The 16,875-nt window shown below is 37.5% G+C and overlaps 1 protein-coding gene across 1 annotated transcript in view; it reads left to right on the top strand.

The window, feature by feature from the left end:
• DNAH14 (dynein axonemal heavy chain 14) overlaps positions 1–16,875 on the top strand; it is a 221,193-nt gene that overhangs the window by 1,657 nt on the left and 202,661 nt on the right. The window contains exons 2-6 of the mRNA XM_011360885.1: positions 1,344–1,475; positions 5,694–5,851; positions 12,052–12,182; positions 14,724–14,876; positions 15,553–15,665. Of these exons, the coding sequence (XP_011359187.1) occupies positions 1,344–1,475; positions 5,694–5,851; positions 12,052–12,182; positions 14,724–14,876; positions 15,553–15,665 (687 nt within the window). The remainder of the gene's footprint in view (positions 1–1,343; positions 1,476–5,693; positions 5,852–12,051; positions 12,183–14,723; positions 14,877–15,552; positions 15,666–16,875) is intronic.

Here is a 16,875-nt window from a genome sequence, read left to right as displayed (position 1 = left end):
GAGAGTCTTAACTTACAGCTATCAAAACTATAGTAATTAAAGCAGCATGATATAGAAATAAGGATAGACAAATAAAAATAAAGAACCAGAGATAGTTAATAGTATGCAATGGGTGTTACAGGTCAGTGAGGGGAAAGATGGGAGTGTTTAATAATGGTGCTGTTGCAACTACTTATCCTTATGTGGAGGGGGAAGAAATTTGATCTGCCCCTCACACCACAACTCAGAACTCAAGGATTTAAGGACTTGTGTATGAATTCTAAGGATTCTAAAATGTGAATCTTTGAAACTGTTAAGGAAAAAGTATTTTGTCTTCACCTTGGAGTAAGGAAAGATTTCTTAAGTAACACATAAACAATACAAACCTACACAGTCGAAGGTAGATGAAGTAGATTATAATGAAGTTGTGAACTTCTTTTTTATCAAGACTTTATCAAGAAATTAAAAAAGAGAAGTCCAAACCAGAAGACATTTTCAACACATACAAAATGACAAAAGATTACTATCCAAAATGTGAAAGGAACTAAATATTATTAAGAAAGCAGTAAACATTTCAGTACCAAAATAAAAGTATATGGATAGGCATTTCAATGAAGAGGAAACTTTTCAATGTGTTTAGAAATTAAGCGGGACTCACAAAATGCTCAGAGGGAAAGGATTTAAGAATCCCTGATGAAGCTATAAACAAGTTCAAAGACGTTGCGCTTTGTCTTTGAAGAGAAGTATTACCTTCTTGTTCATGTGATGAAGTATTTTTGTTTAACATACCAATGGGTATTTTTTTTTTTTTTACCAAGAAGTGTATGTAAAGAATTACAAAATCGTGAATTTCTTCTGCCTTGTAAAAATATGGTCCATCGCATAAGTCAGCTGTGGGTAGTGATTTTGTGTTCTGTTTGTATGAAAAGATTTTTCCAACACTTACAAAGTAGACAGTTGGCTCATGTACTGTGAAAAGACTTTGGTTTTAATCTTGATATGGGTTGTTGGTGGTTGCTTTTGTTGTTTTTTAAAGGAGGGTAATATATGAGTATTGAGGGTAATATATGAGTAGACTCGTATATGAGTATATGACCTTACTCTGCCACTAATTTAATTAACATTTCTTCATCTTAAAATTAGATGAGGATTTTTAAGTCTCTTTTAGCTTTAAATTTTCAATATCGCTTAGATCTATTTAGCATTTAAATCAACCCTATGTTCAGATCTGCTTATCAAAATTCCTATCAAAAATTGCCTGAAAGGATAGATATTATATTGTATTGTAAAGTACAGAGTAAAGATTTACATTTTAAGTTACAGAGAATGTTAACCATAGCATCTTATTTCCTTTATCCTATTAGACTTTATAAAGAGCAAAATTACAATTATGTCACACCATCAGAGAATCAGCTATCTAAAACAACAGAAAAGGAAACCTGGAAATATAAAACATTTAGAACATTTTCTGCACCTTCGAAGTCAGAGAAAACAGAAGAAACTTATCAAGATGATTACTATCCAGGCACGTTGATTTCTCTTTTATGGAATGGAAAGAAGTTTTCATAGCATTAAAATTGAGAAAACAAATGAGATATATTGAAATACTAGAGTCTACTTTCAAAATACAAGATTTGGTACTTTACTAATTTCATTAGTCATAGCTATTAGCAATATCTTCAGATGCACCCCTTGCCTTTTAAAGGGAACATAATATAAATACTGATCATAATATTAAAAATAACAGTGATATTACTGCTACTGCCAAGAATATCTGATATTTCTCTAGCAACTTACAGTCCGCATCATTCTGTCATGCATATCATCTCAGTTTTGACCCTGAGGTAAAGGCTCTGAAGGTGGGGGGACATTCTCTGGCGACGTCGTGACCTCTGTTGTCTCATCTACTGGTGTCTTGATTACTCCTCCACATATCTCCATTTTTTTTTTAGTCTTCTTCCTATCCCGGATTCTACCATTTCTAATATCTTTTTTTAACCACAATTTCCTTTTTTTTATCTGGCTTTTTTATATCCTTACTTTTATAAAGGTTACTCTCGACTCTCCATTCTTTACTTCCTGGATCAGCCACTCTCTTCCCGATATCTTTAACTCCATTTCCCATTTCTTTCCTCCGCATCTAGTTTGGCAGAACTTGAACTCTGATCGATGTAATTGTCAATTTTCTCTGCTTTCATCCCTGGGATGGGAAGGCTTTTTGCAGCGAACTTACGCAATCACATCAAATGGTTCTTTGTCCTAATTCACAGTGGCCAGCATCAGTGGGCATTCAGTGCTGTCTGGTTTCATTTTTTTTTTTTCTTGTCTCCTTTTAGCTCTTCCTCCCATTACTCATAACCTCTGCTTAAACTGTCATAATTTAACCATTAGGCTCTCTTACTTGGCTGTGCCTCCTATTAAAGTAAAAAGGAAAAATAGAGGTTGTCAAGTGGGAACAGCTAACTTCCAGCTCCCCAGCCCCATCTACAGTAAATTCTTGTCTCTGGGGTAACTATGCCTCCTCTCCTTTGGGGTAAATCCCACCACTGCAGGTCTGGAGCTCCCCCTTTGCTACGTCCTCAGGAACATGGGTTCTATCCGGTATCGTCTATCTCCTCTTCCTTTCTACCATACAATCCAGCAATTCCACTTCTTGATATTCATCCAAAGGAAACGAAAACTCTAACTTGAAAAGATATATTCTACCCCATGTTCACTGCAACATTATTTATAAGACTCGGAAACAATTTACGCATCCGTCAATGGATGAATAGATAAAGAAATTGTGATACACACACACACACACACACACACACACACACACAGAGGAATATTATTCAGCCACATACGTCTTGCCATTTGTGACAACATGGATGGACCCAGAGGGTGTTAAGTGAAATAAGTCAGACAGAGAAAAACAAATACTATATGACAAATACTCACTTAAATGTGAAATCTAAAACAGAGAACTAAACCCCTCAAACTCACAGAGAACAGAGAGGTAGTTACCAGAGGCTGGCAGTGGGGGAAGGAGAGGCAAAATGGGTGAAGGTGGTCGAAAGTACAAACTTTCATTTATAAATTAAGTCATGGGGATATAATGTACAGCATGGCAACTATTGTTAATCTGTATTGTAAATTGAAAATTGCTAAGAGAATAAATCTTCAAAGTTTTCATCACAAGAAAAAAATTTGTAACTGTGATAAAGGATGTTAACTAGACTTATGGTGAGCATTCCTCAATATATAAAAAGATCAAATTATTTTGTCATATGCCTAAAACTGATATGTTATTATTTGTCAATTATATCTCAATAGAAGTGGAAGGAGTGGTCTACAGCATCAGATAACACTGTTAATTCAGGTGAAATGAGGGCAGAAAATGTCCATTGAGTCGGCCGACCCAAAGGATATGGTCATTGAGTGCTATGTTAGTGGAGTTTCAAAACCTGGCTGGAATGGGTTAAGAAGTAGATAGTAGATGAAGAAATAGAATAGTGTTCATGTGGAACTCTTTTGAGAAGTTTGTGAAGAAAGACAAGATATATAGATTGCTAACTAGGAGGAAATGTGGTCTAGAAATAGCTTCTTTTTAAGATGGGAGCTGCTCGGATATGAAGTAGAAAGAAAAGGCATGGTTAGTAATGTAGGCATGAGGAGATGGGGTCTAAGCCAAAGGTGGGCAAGGTTAGTTTTGGATGAAGGAGAAACAGACCTTTGCTGGTCAGCAGGGCAGAAGGACAGGATGGGTGCAGATGTGGGTTACTTGGCCTACCTGGCAATGGCAAAATGAAGGAAGTCTCACCTGATGTCTTTTATTTGCCCTGGGAAGTGAGGAACGAGATCAGTTGACGTAGAAAGATAGGAAGGTAAAGGCTTGGAGATTTGAAGAGCGTGGAGACCATCTGAAATAGCCATTGAAACATCTGGAAGAGCAAGTCAACCCAGTGAACAGTAGGATTTCAGCTTCGTGTTCAGGGTTCATTTGTGCTTAATTAAAATGAATTTTGGAGATTCTCAGTCCTCCCAATTGTGGGGATTTCTCTAACAGCACCAGGCTGTAGGATGTAGGCATAGAGACAAAGAGAGTTGAGTTCACCCAGGGCTGGTGTTTTGCCTTATAGGTGAGATGAAAAGGAAGAGAGACATTAGGATATTGATAAGAGTGTTGTTGAAAGACGACATAATCTCAGCTGGATAAACAGAAAGATGGAAGAAAAAAAATAGAAGGATGATGGATTGTAAGAAAGTAAGGGGGCAGTAAACCGAAGGTACTGATGACATCAAATAATGGAGATATCGGGAGCATTAAGCGAGCAGGAAGGAGAGTGGCCAGTGATGACAAGCACTAGGACAGTCTTGGGAGCGGCTGGTTGCTGTGGGCTAGAGATGTCTAGGAAGTGTGGGGAGGGGCCCAGTATCAGACAGGTCTTCATTCGTGAACCCCGAAGTCTTCCAGAACCATGACAGAGTTCACATGGAGAAGGTAGTCCCCTGCTCGGAGCCAGGGTTCCAGACCGAGTGACCAGGAAGTTGATGGGTGGCAGTGGGAAGAGCATGACGTCATGAAAAGGCACGAGCTTCAGAGGAGGAGGATCCCCGCCCTTCAGGGGGCAAATTGTAACGATTTGGAAGTAGTAAATTGGGAACCAGGAAGAAAATAAGCCCACTTTCCAATCCTGAGGTGTATGGGGTGTTGCAGTATAAACAAACACTACTTGAGAGGTTTGCACGTAGTGAAGTCTTCAGGGAATAACTAGGTTGCAGTTAAGGCAAGGAGGTGGGCAAACTCTCGGAATGGGTGTTAAAGGTAAAGGGAGGTTTTCACATTTTCTCTTTGTCCTCTCCTGGACAGTCCTTCTGTTTTCTTGGCTCGCTCATCCCCAGGCCTGTCCCCAGCCCACAACGAAACCTCTGATTCCTTGGAGCGAGACAGGCGCGCGGTCTCCTTTGAGCTTCTCAGCCTCGTCCCCTCCTTCCCTGTCCTCTTTCCTCTGCGTCAGGACTATTGGCCGAAAAGAAGCTTATGGGATATTTCACTCGTGTTCATTTTGTTTTGGTTGAGATCATCGTGTCTTATCACCTATTTGATTGTAGCTCAGTGTCTTGCACTATGTAAATATTTGAAATTAATGAGGACAAAAAGTAAAATGTATTTGCTTTAAAAAAAAAAAAAAAGCCCCGTTTTTAATAGTTTTCCCATTTTTCATGTTGAAAATCCACCCATGGGGTAAGTCGTAGAAGGAATATGAGAAATAGGCCCTATGTTACTTTTCTGCACCTGTATCTAAATATTTTCCGGGCTCAGTTACCAAATTAAATTAATAAAAAGGGGTTGTTATGCATTTATTTTACATGGGGATTCACATTTTAAAGATTTATTGTAATAATAAAATCGATAACATTCACCTTAGTAAGCGCTTACTGTGTCCTTTGAACATATTAGTTCATCGAATTCTTGTAACACCCGATGGGGTTCTTACTATAACAGTCCTCATTTTAAAGGTCATAAAGTAAGGCAGACAGGTAACTTACAAGGCAAATGACGAAACCGTAGGAAGTGAAGCTTGTAACAGAGCTCGGAACCGAGTCAGCTTGACTCCGAACCTGTGTAAATACTGTGTAATGATCAGCTACATTGCTTGGTATGTAGAATCCCCATGATATTGTTTATAGCTCTTAGCGATTATTCAGTTAATAGCGGTTTTATTTTCAGATTACCTCCAAGAAAGTAGAACTCAGCAAGACGTACTTGCTCCAGAGCCAGTTCCCCTGGTTCATAAGAAGAAAGAGAAATCAAAGAGAAAAAAGGATCAACCTCTCACTTGTCTAAAAGTTAAGAAAGTAAGCCTTGCGCCCTATGATAGATTAGGTAAGTGGGTTTACCAACTCGGCTTGTTTAGGCGACACTGTCGTTTTTCAAATTATTCTGTGGTTCAGCAGTCTTATTGCATTTTGTGTCTGGTTGCTTAAAAATTGTTAAATTTTTAAAAATCTCTTTGAAAACTTAAATTTCAATAGGTTAAAAAATTGACAGAGACTGTTCAGTGACTGTGATCTTAATTAAGAACAATCCCCGAAAGTTATGACTGTAGAACTAGAAATAAGGTTAAGATGTGTGGTTTTGTTTTCTCCTTTTAGTAAAACTTTATGGTATCATTATATTTAATTGTATGTCTTTGTCCGATATAGAGTTTAAATCTCCAAATAAATAACTAATATAAACAGATTTTTTTCTACTAACATTTTCCAGTTTGTATTTTCTCCATACCTGTACTTTCTTTATATTTCCTAAAATTCTTAATTTAAGTTTTATAGGAAGAAGGAAGCTTTTCTATTTTTCACTGACACACTCTGGTTTATGGCAGATTTATCATAAAGTGATTGAAGCTTAAACTTCAGGGCCCCTTACTCATACAGGCTTCATTTTTTAAAGAGAAAGCCCTCAAAATGATAAATGCCTCGTAGCACAAAACCTGCATGGATATGGGGGTGCTCTTGCCCTGTCTGACTCCACCCCACTCCTGCCACATCATGGCAGGGCCTGTGACTGGTTCCAACCAATAGGTTATGGCAGAGGTGATGGCTGTCACCCCTGTGATTCTGTTACATTACAGAAGACTCCATCTTCCTAGCCAACTCATTCTGGAATCTCTCTCTCCTCTGCTGGTTTTGAAGAAGCAAGCTGCTATGACTCCTTCAGCCACAAGAAAATGAATTCTGTCAACCACTCGGAAGCAGAACCTTTCCCAGTTGAGCCTCCAAATGAGAATTCAACTCCGGCCAACACCTTGATTTCAGCCTTTGAAACCCTAATAGAGCACCCGGTTAAGCCATATCCAGACTCCTGGCCCACAGAGGTGTGCGTTGTTTTAAACCACTAGATTTGTGGTAATTTGTAATGCATCAGAAAGCTAACACAGTCAATCTTATTGCAACAGACGTAATCACTGTTGCTGTACGTTAAGAATTCCTAGCATTCTGTCACATTGTTCTGCAGTGTTTTGAAATTGGTATCTGTGTAAGAAAGAACAATTTAGGTGTAATTGCTGCCAGATAAAGAAAAACAATCTAATCCTTTAATGATTATATTTCTTTAATTTGCTCCCCTCATTTAGTTTTCATAAACCCTTGAAGACATAGACTGGTAAATCCTAAGTAGTTAGGATTTTTTTTTTTTCATTTATGAAAATTTTCAAATATACAAAGTGGAGAGAATAATTTAAAAGATATCTATTTTCTCACTACCTGGATTTAACAGATGTTAACGTTTTCATCATTTTTTAAAAAGGAAGTTGTACTAGGCAGAATTCTGAAATATCCTCCAATGTTCCCTCCCCCTGTTGCATACACCTCGTATGATGCCCTCCCCTCGACTGCAGGCAGAACCCACAAATATGGCGGAATGTCGCTCCTCTGATTCCACCATTTTATATCACATTTCCAAGATGTATTTAAGGCCCCTCATTAGTTGACTTTGCGTTAATCAGAAGAGATTATACTAGACACGCCTGACCTGATCAGATGAGCCTTTAAGTGAGACCAAGAAACAGTAGTGGATGCCATCCTGCTGCCTTTGAAGGGGCAGACTGCCACGTTACAGAGAGGGCCACGTGACAAGGACCTGAAAGTCGACTTCAGGAGCTGAGATCAGGCCAACAGTTGGCAAGAAAATGGGGACTGCAGTCATCCAGCCAGAAGGAGAGGAAATCTGCCACCAAGGCAGGGCAGCGTGGAGGCAGCCCCACCCCCAGCCAAGCCTCTCGATGAGGGCAGAGCCAGCCAGCATCTTGATTTCAGCCCTGTGCGATGCTGAGCAGAGGACCCAGCTAAAGTTGGCGAGACTCCTGACCCGTGGAAACTATGGGATAACAAATTCGTATTGTCTTTTACACCGAGTTTGTGGTAACTCGCTATACAGCAATAGAAAACAAATATGAAAATAAAGCGGTACAGATAGCTAAAGCCACTCCCCAACTTTTCCTTTCCCTGTTTTCTTGTTTCAGTTACAATTAGTGTCAGCGAACAACTGTGTTGAAATTGTTGACTATCTTTTCCATTTACGGTTTTATGTTTTTTTCCATGTTGACATGTATCCGTAGTCCACATATTCTGTGACGCTCCTTTCAAAAGGTGGAGCCCTGTTCTTCTCCCTTTAAGCGAGGGCTGGACTTAGCCACTCAGCTCCGACAAATAAGATAGTGGAAGGGACAGTTCTCTTTTCTGAAAAATAGAATATGGCGGAAGCGATGCTGTGTGACTTCTAAGACTAAGTCGTAAGAGGCACAGTGGCTTCTCCTCTTACTTTCTCTTTTGGCTCACTCTCGGGGCGGAGCCAGCTGTCATGTGAGCCAGGTAAGCAGCCTTTCAGAGAGGTGCAGCTGAAGAACAGGAGCCTCCTGCTGACAGCCAGGCGAGCGAGCTCTCGTGGAAAGTGATCCTTCGGCCCCAGTCAAGCCTGAGGATGATCACGGCACTGACCAGCATTCTGACTGCAACCCCGTGAGAAACTCTGAGCCGGAACCACCTAGCTAGGCTCCTTCTGAATTCCTGACCCATAGAAACTGTGAGATAATAAATATTTATGGTTTTCAACCTTGATAAGTTTTAGGACAGTTGCTTAAACATCAATAGATAACTAATACATCCATAAAAATATATGGTATTATTTTGTGTATACAAAAGTTCACATCCAATATTGACCCAAAGAAGCTGGATACAGAAGCATACAGACTGTGTGATTCTATCAATACGAAGTAAAAACTAGGCAAAATTGATCCCTGGTCTTAGAAACCAGCGTAGTAGGACCTCTTGTGGGAAAGGGATGAGGTGGGGTTATTGGCCCAGGGGTTTCTACGAAGCCCTCAGGGTGCTGGTTTCACTTTTTTTCTTGCTAGCGTGCTGGTTAGAGGGTATATTAACACTTGAAAAGTCATCGAGCCGCATCCCTATGCGTGATCTGTGTACTTTTCTGTATGTATAATATGGTTTAATAAAAGATTTGAAATTTACATTAGTGACATTTTATGGCACCCTTCTGTAATCTGTCTTTTCGAGGCTCATTCGTGCCGACGCGTGCCTTTGGGATTCCCTTTGTCACTCTCACGATGGCGTTTTTGTCTAGAATGTGTTCTCTTTTCATCCGCCCACAGCCTTATATTGAGATCCATTTTTCTGAGTCTTCTACAAAGCTCTCAAGGCGGCCCCTAGTCCACAGCGATCGCTTTCCTTAGAATTAGCACAGTACTTTCTAGCACCGTTACTCATTTGACAGTTTTAATGTATTATCTTCCATTACGAGAACACGTTCACATAATGAAATAAATATACTCTGTTACATTATACACGTCCAGTCAGCAAAAGTCCTATTTTAAACTTTCTAAATGTAAGGATTTCTTGGTATCCTTAGGAAGAGACTGCGTAGTTCTACCCTTAGAAGCCAGCCAGAACTCTTCCTTAACCACTGTCTTGTTACTCCTGCCGAAGATTCTGTCCTCTACTATTGCTTCTTCAAGGCTATACGTTCGTAAAGTGAGGGAGCTAGAAACTTAGCCTCCGTCCTCACTGATGGAGTTTTATCGGGTGGCTATAACAATATATCGTATCGTGCTTACGTAGACCAAATAAACACGATCTTTATTCTGCTCCCTGTTTTCTCATGGTTTTCCTCTGGAAGGCTGTCTCTTGAAAGGTGCAATTTCTTGACCTTGCCCTTGGTACTGTATTCTTGACTCACTGTGAACGTGGAATATAGGCCAGTTTCCTTGTATTACTGAGATAAAGAATCGCTACATTGGATGAGACTGAACACTCATCACGCTAGGAAAGCGTATCACCCTTCAATGTTTAGTACATAATAAGTGTCTGTTTTTAGTATCTATGATTCTTTCATTTCTGAATTAATTTGACTTTTTAGAAAAATTTTCCCCCAACTCTTTGGAGGATCTACATTTCTTAAATTTACTACTTATTCTGAAAAATTATTCTTTTTAAACTTGTCCTAAATTACTTTAATTTCCCAACAGTCTCTATCAAACTTATTAAATTTGCTAAATTGACGTCAAGAATGGTTGTATGAATTTATACTTACAGTACGGCATGAGAGAAATACCCTTGCCAGCAACTGATATTTTCCATCTTTTCATTTTTCACCAGTCTGATGGGTGAGAATGGCTTTTTTCGGTCATTTTAATTTGCAATTCCTTGATTACAAATGAGGTTGAACATTTTTTTTCATATGTTTACTGGCCATTTGTCTTTTCCTATGTATTGTTTTCTCATCTTTCTATTAAAATGTTTATTACAGTTGGGAAGAATTCTTTAAATATTTGGTACTTTAATCCCTAGCTTCTTGTGGAGGTTATAAATATTTTCTTCCAATCTGTTAATTATATTTTAACTTTGTTTATAGTAGCTTTTCTTCTGTATACATTGTTTAGTTGGAGGAAGACAGGTTTTTCTTTTAACATGGCTTTGATTCTCTTTCAGGAAGCCTTCACTAGGCTTTTAAACATAGTCTCCCATATTTTCTTCTAATAGCTCTGCAATTTGCTTTTCCCATTTCCTTCTCTAATTCATCTATATATGGATCTCTACTCCATATATAATTATTATCCAGGTAATAATAATTATATAGGTGCATATAGAATTACATATTTTTATGAATGTTTATAAAAATATTTTTAGAACCGATTTCCCACCATGAGTTATGAGCACCTAATCATTCCTTACTGATTTGAAATACTGCGTTTTACACTTACTGGGTTTTCTGTTATACGTCGTCATAGGTCCAGACTCTAATCTGTTGTATGGATATTTTTCTTTTCCGGTGCCAACACCACACTATTTTGAGTTCTGTGTTTTCATATCTGAGTCTGTGATATCATCTTGGCTGGACTACACAGTCTGTGTCATCTCCGTACCCTAAGTGTTATACCTCCCCTTCTCTTTTATATGTGATATTAACTAGCTTTCTTCTCAATTAAGTGTTTTAAATTTATTTGCATGTTTAAGCAACTGACAAGGCCCAGATGAAAGTGAGACAAGTGAGGTGCCTGGGGCACGGAATTTAAGGGGGAACATACTCTTATGGTCATGCCCTACCTTATCTAATCCCTGATACTGCCTTATACAATACCCCAAGTCTCACTTAATCCTTAGCGAAGGAGTTGTTTTGATTAGCTGGTGTTTATGATTTGTGGAAGACCAGAGATCTCGAGCAACTTCGAAGCGTGGTTGGTTTGCCAGCCTGGCTTTTGGTGTGCTGCTGCTCCCATGATTTGTTTTGTCAAGAAAATAAGTTTAAGGCTGAGAGGACAGCCTTTAGAGCATGGTGAACAAAAGTCAAGAAAAAGAGAATGTTTCAAGAAGGAGAGAACCATCAGCTGCCAAAAGGTCAAGAAAGATTTGATCTGAAAGGTGTCTGTTGGATGGGTATTCTTAGGAAGAACATTTCCATCTTACATAGTCATCCTTCCTTTGACCCTATTGCCTCTGCCCCAGCTTAGACCTTTATATAAGGAAAGCCTTCTGGGTATGAAGCTGATCTGGCTGCGACATCTTCACCCCACTGATCGCCGGGGTTGATTTGGCCGGTCTGGCTGGCTAAGTAGTGTCCCCTTCTTCTCTCATTGCTGCATATGCGTCCCTCCCCAAGCTGTGAACTCGACGGAAGAGGACGACCTTCCTCAACGGAGGAGAGGATCGTTCTTCGGTCAAGGGTATATGAGCCCCTGCGTTCCCCTGCTAGAGCCTCTGAAAAGCTCTCAGGAAAAGCCTTCTAACTAGTTTCTGTTCTAGTGTCTATTCTTGCTAACTACCTGTATAATTGTGGAGTTAGGTCTTTTGCAATCTTTCTTAAATGACAAAATATTATTCCTTATTTCCAGCCTCAGTTAAAATGGAATTTTAAGCTGTATTTCCTCCTTCAACTATATAGTCTGTAAACTTTAAGTGTCAGTTACCATTCAAAATTTTTCTCTATGTAAAGATTTGGAATATTATACATTATCCTTAAGTGGTGCCCGTATTCACACTTACTTTGGATCTTTTTTTTTTAATGTTCTAAACCAGAATCAAATGATGACGATGTGGTAAGATATATCATTCAACTAAGAGAAAAGCTCGGTTGGCAAACAGTATTACCACACCATAATTTGGAATACAGAAGTCCCCAAACTGGAGTTCGGAAGATTATTCTAAAGGTATTATGCATTTTATTCAGTTGTATACTATAAAAATTAATATTTGAAACTGTCTTAATCTATTTCATTCATTTCAGATATTAGATAAAAATCGGACATTATTACACTGATATCAGATTACGGTCTTGTTTCATGGTAAATGCTATGAGAAAGAAGTGTTTGACATTTCATTTCGCTTATTTAAAGAATGGAGAACAGACAAAACAAGACATCTGCCTGAAATTTAAATCTACTCTTATATTCATGTTTATTAGGTTTTTTTTTTTTGTGATTTAAAGAGAAATCCTGATGTACTTCTGTAATATTCTGCCATTCTTCCTCTCCTACCCCCTGGTACTTGACTTTCTGTATCATCTCTGTATTTCCTCACCCTTCCCATTTTCTCCTTACCTATTAGCCTCTTCAGAAAAATTTTGTCTTGTCCAAGGTCAAATGACCATAGGGTACAACCTGTGATAAGAACTAAGGGCTTCCTCCTGTGACCTCATTTATTACAGGTGATCTAAGATTGAGCAGGACCCTCTCTTCCTACTCTTAGATCAGAGATTCTCAAAGTGCAGTTCCCAGGTAAGCAGCCTCAGCATCACCTTGGAACTTGTTAAAATACCTGTTTCATCTCCACCTCAGATCTTCTGGATCAGAAGCTCCAGGAATGGAGCCCAGCAATCTGCATTTTATTAAGCTTTCGAGGTGATTCTGATGCACAGTGGAGAACCGTTGCTCTAGACCAGGGATCAGCAAACTTTTTCTTAAAAGGGCCAGGTAATAAATATTTGAAGCTTTGCAGGCTATATGATCTCTGTTGCAATCCCTCAACTCTGTCATTGCAGTGCAAAAGCAGCAATAGACAATAATACATAAACAAGGGTGGCTGTGTTTCAGTAAACTTTATTTATAAAAAATAGGCACCTGGTCCTGGCCAGAGTTTGCCGGTCCCTGCTTTGTTACCGTGAGGATAAACGGTCTCTTGATTATTATTCAAAGGTGGCATTAATGTAAGGGAAAGTACATGCCTAATAGAATCAGATTCACCTAGTTTTGAATCTCTATGAATACTTTTACTGTGTTATTTTGGGCAAGTTCCTAACTTCTCTGAACTTTAGTTTCTTTGACCTTGAAATAGAGATCATAGTACTTACCTTAGAGAGCTGTGAGAATTAGATGAGATAATGCATGTGATATGGTGCCCGGTGGACTATTTGTGGAGAAAGAATTGAGAATGTGGAAAATATCTCTTTTTAATTGAAAAGAATAATTTAATTGGAATATATTCTTATGCCTCTATAATTAGATTAGTTAATTATATACACACACACACACACACACACACACACACACACACACACACATATATATATAAAATCCATTTAGAATGTATCTATATTTCTAGTGACCTTGACTTTTTGGAAAAATAATTGAGAACAAAAATGCCTCGAATGGCCAATAATGTACTATACAAGTCATCACAAGTCATCACTCAGAACTTATTTATTTCATTTTGTTTGCAGCTTTAAACTTGTTTTTTAAGGTTTCTAGGTACACACTGTATCAGAAGTCAAAATAAGAAAGTAAAACAGCTGAGATAATCGAGAAGAAACAATAACAGTCTTCGAGGAAGACACTTTTTTTTTAGAAAAAATAAAACTGGATGCAAAATTTAAAATAATAGCGATTGGAAACTGTTGTTACTCAATTCAACGGCTTCCGAAGGCATCACTGAATTACAGTGAAAGAATACGAAATGCTCTTTTATATTAAAATTTAATTATCCAGAAAAAGACTAAATTAAATTTCCTTGTGGAGTTTTTATCAATAAAAGTTAAAAGTTTCAAAGCTAAAAAATAAATTACACTTAAATTTTTTTCTGAATGCGGAATGCCTGATTTATGGGTAGTGCCAGGTAAAGAGGAAGAGGCATTATAGTATATTACTATAGAACATGAGTCTAGGGTAAGACTGTATTCCAATCCCTGCTCTGCCACTTCACTTTGTGACTTTTCTCAACTTATCTAACTCTTCAAAATATTAATTTCTGCATCTGTTTACTGATATTAAGAGGGTTAAATTTCAATCCCTTACATTTAAGGGGTTAAATTTAAGATATTAAACATTATTACTTAAATATTAGCTATTGTTTATTATACTAAACCAAAACCATTATTAAAGTAAATGATAAATTTAATCTGCTCAAAAGTTTTCTGGTGTCAGCAGACAAAAGACATATTTACCTGAAGCGTAGCATGTATGTAAAAAGCATTCAAGTTCTTGGGGTTAATAAGTGTGTGTTAAGCGTATAGATCAATTTTCGTGAATGTTTTATCGCCACATTATATATAAGAATTAAAATTAAATGTATCAAATCTTTCTCAAGATTAGTTTTATTGAACTTCGTTTAGATACAATTTAATGTTAGCCTTCCTCAATGATATTATTCTTATTTTTAATCTATATTAATATTGCTTCAATTTACTAAGTGATCTGTTCAGCCATTTTGCTACTTAATTTGGTCAAGTAAATTAAAAAATATTTTTTTAACCTAAGGAACCTTTGAAAGATGATGGAGAATTTATATATTGCCTTCCTCGGAAAACGTCTAAAGTTCTTTATAATCCATATAATCTTCGGGTGGTCTCGGATCACAGAGTTAGACATAGCAAAGAATTTTGGATTATTACTGCTTCATTTATCTCAAAGGTAATATACGATGGGTGTTTTTAGCTTTCAGGAATATAATGGAAAAATATTACCCAATATAGAATTTAATTGGGTAAATTTATCTTTGTGCATTTCAGACAAGCCTGGTCATTTGAGGAACAGTGTATGTTTAAAAACCTCATTGGGAGACAGTTATATAATAGTGACTTTTTTTTTTTCTTTTTTGTAGAGATTTAGCTTTGTGGATTCGATTGTAAGATTTTGTTTTTACCTCTTAAATACTTATTTAGTGTAATTTTTTCACAGAAAGATCTAGGAAACAGGCCTTTGCTGACCTAACAGGAATTGTAATAAAAACAGAAAAATGTTTTCTCAGATTGTCAGAAATTGCATTGACAGTGTACGAATCCCCCTAATTATACTCTTACATAGCACTTTGATACTTATCACAAGTTATAATTATACAATGACTTGTTTTAATCATTTGTTTACTGTCTGTCTGCCATCCTCTGCCCTCCCAGCCTCCCAGCTAAACTCTATGTACAAATGGGCAGGCCCACATCTCAGTGAAGCACAGCGGTAAGGGCAGATATGGAAATATCTCTAATATGCATCGTCAGCTGAAAATGGAAGAAACAACTTCTATATAAACAAAAATATGCACTTAAATACATATGCGCTGATATAGGCATACTTTTGTGCTTTGTATTTGCAGGTTTCCAAAGTAGATGGTGCAGAAGAAATAGAACTCATTCCTGTTTTGGAATGGCTATTAGAAAGAAGATATTACAATTTATTACAGCAGTTCAAGTTCTTTTCCAATTTTCGGTGAGATGAATGAAACTGAAACATTATTTGTGGTATGATTCTTTTGAAAAAGCAATTAGCTGGATGACATCTGGGTTCTTCAACAGTCATGCCATAGTTATGTGGAATTATAGAGGAAATGGGATAGTCTATAAAAATTTTTTTGATAAAGGAAGCTTACTCATATAAGTATTACAACTCAATCTTTTTGGATAAATATCGTAAGAAAAAAAGATGTTTTTAAGTCAAGCGAACTCAAATGGACCATAATGACTTTAACTTACCTTTTATTTTTCATGCATTTATTTGTTAAACGAATATTTATTGAGAGTCTGCTATGAACCGGGTGTTATTCTAGATGCTGTTGAACAAACCAAGCAATTGTCCTCCTCGCAAAGAAGTTGAGATTATAGTGGGTGAGAGATGATTAAAAAATACACATATGTGCAAAATGTCAGATGACGATGAAATGTTATAAAAGGAAACAAAATGATTAGGGAGCTTGGGGCTCATTTAAAAATTTGTCTCGTTCTAAGTTTGCATTATATCACATCACATCATAATTTCCAAGACTCTTCCATCTTTACCCAAGTAGTCCCAGACGGTTGTTCTTTGAGTGTTTGCATCTAGTTTTATAATTTTTTTGTTTCCTCTCTAAAGTCTGTCTTTCCTTGTGGTCTGCTGCTATCTGCTGGGGACTAGGCAAAGAGAAATTTTTAAAATCGTTACTTTTAATATTGTAAATAGTTGAAATAACAGAACCAGGGATTTTATGACAAAGAAGGTATTTACTTTCTGAACAAATACCTGTTGTGTACCTGTCCTGTTCCACTGTTATGGACCCTGGAGATACAATGATGTAAAAAATACATAAGGTTTCTGTACCTATAGATCATATATTCTATGGAGGGAGATAGGTAATAAGTAGATAAGTAATTTTGGGTAGTGATAAAGGCCAGAATGCTAATAAAACAAAAATGTGAGTGTGTTTCTACTTTCAGAGCAGAGGTATTTAAGCAGACCTGAAAGATAAAAAGATGCATCCATGTGGGGTCTTAAGGTAGAACAGTTCCAAACAGAAAATAGAGCAAGTTGAAAAGTTTCGGGGCAGGAACAAGTTTAGTGTGTATTCGAAAGTAGAAATGATGTGACTGCAATATCGAAGAGGTTGGTAGGAAGCGAAGCTGGTTATATCGTCGAGAACCTGTCACGTGCAGTATAGATGATTGAG

Source organism: Pteropus vampyrus, unplaced genomic scaffold (genome assembly GCF_000151845.1).
Source record: "Pteropus vampyrus isolate Shadow unplaced genomic scaffold, Pvam_2.0 Scaffold60, whole genome shotgun sequence".
Lineage (NCBI taxonomy): Eukaryota > Metazoa > Chordata > Mammalia > Chiroptera > Pteropodidae > Pteropus > Pteropus vampyrus.
This window is presented reverse-complemented; position numbering and strand designations above follow the sequence as displayed.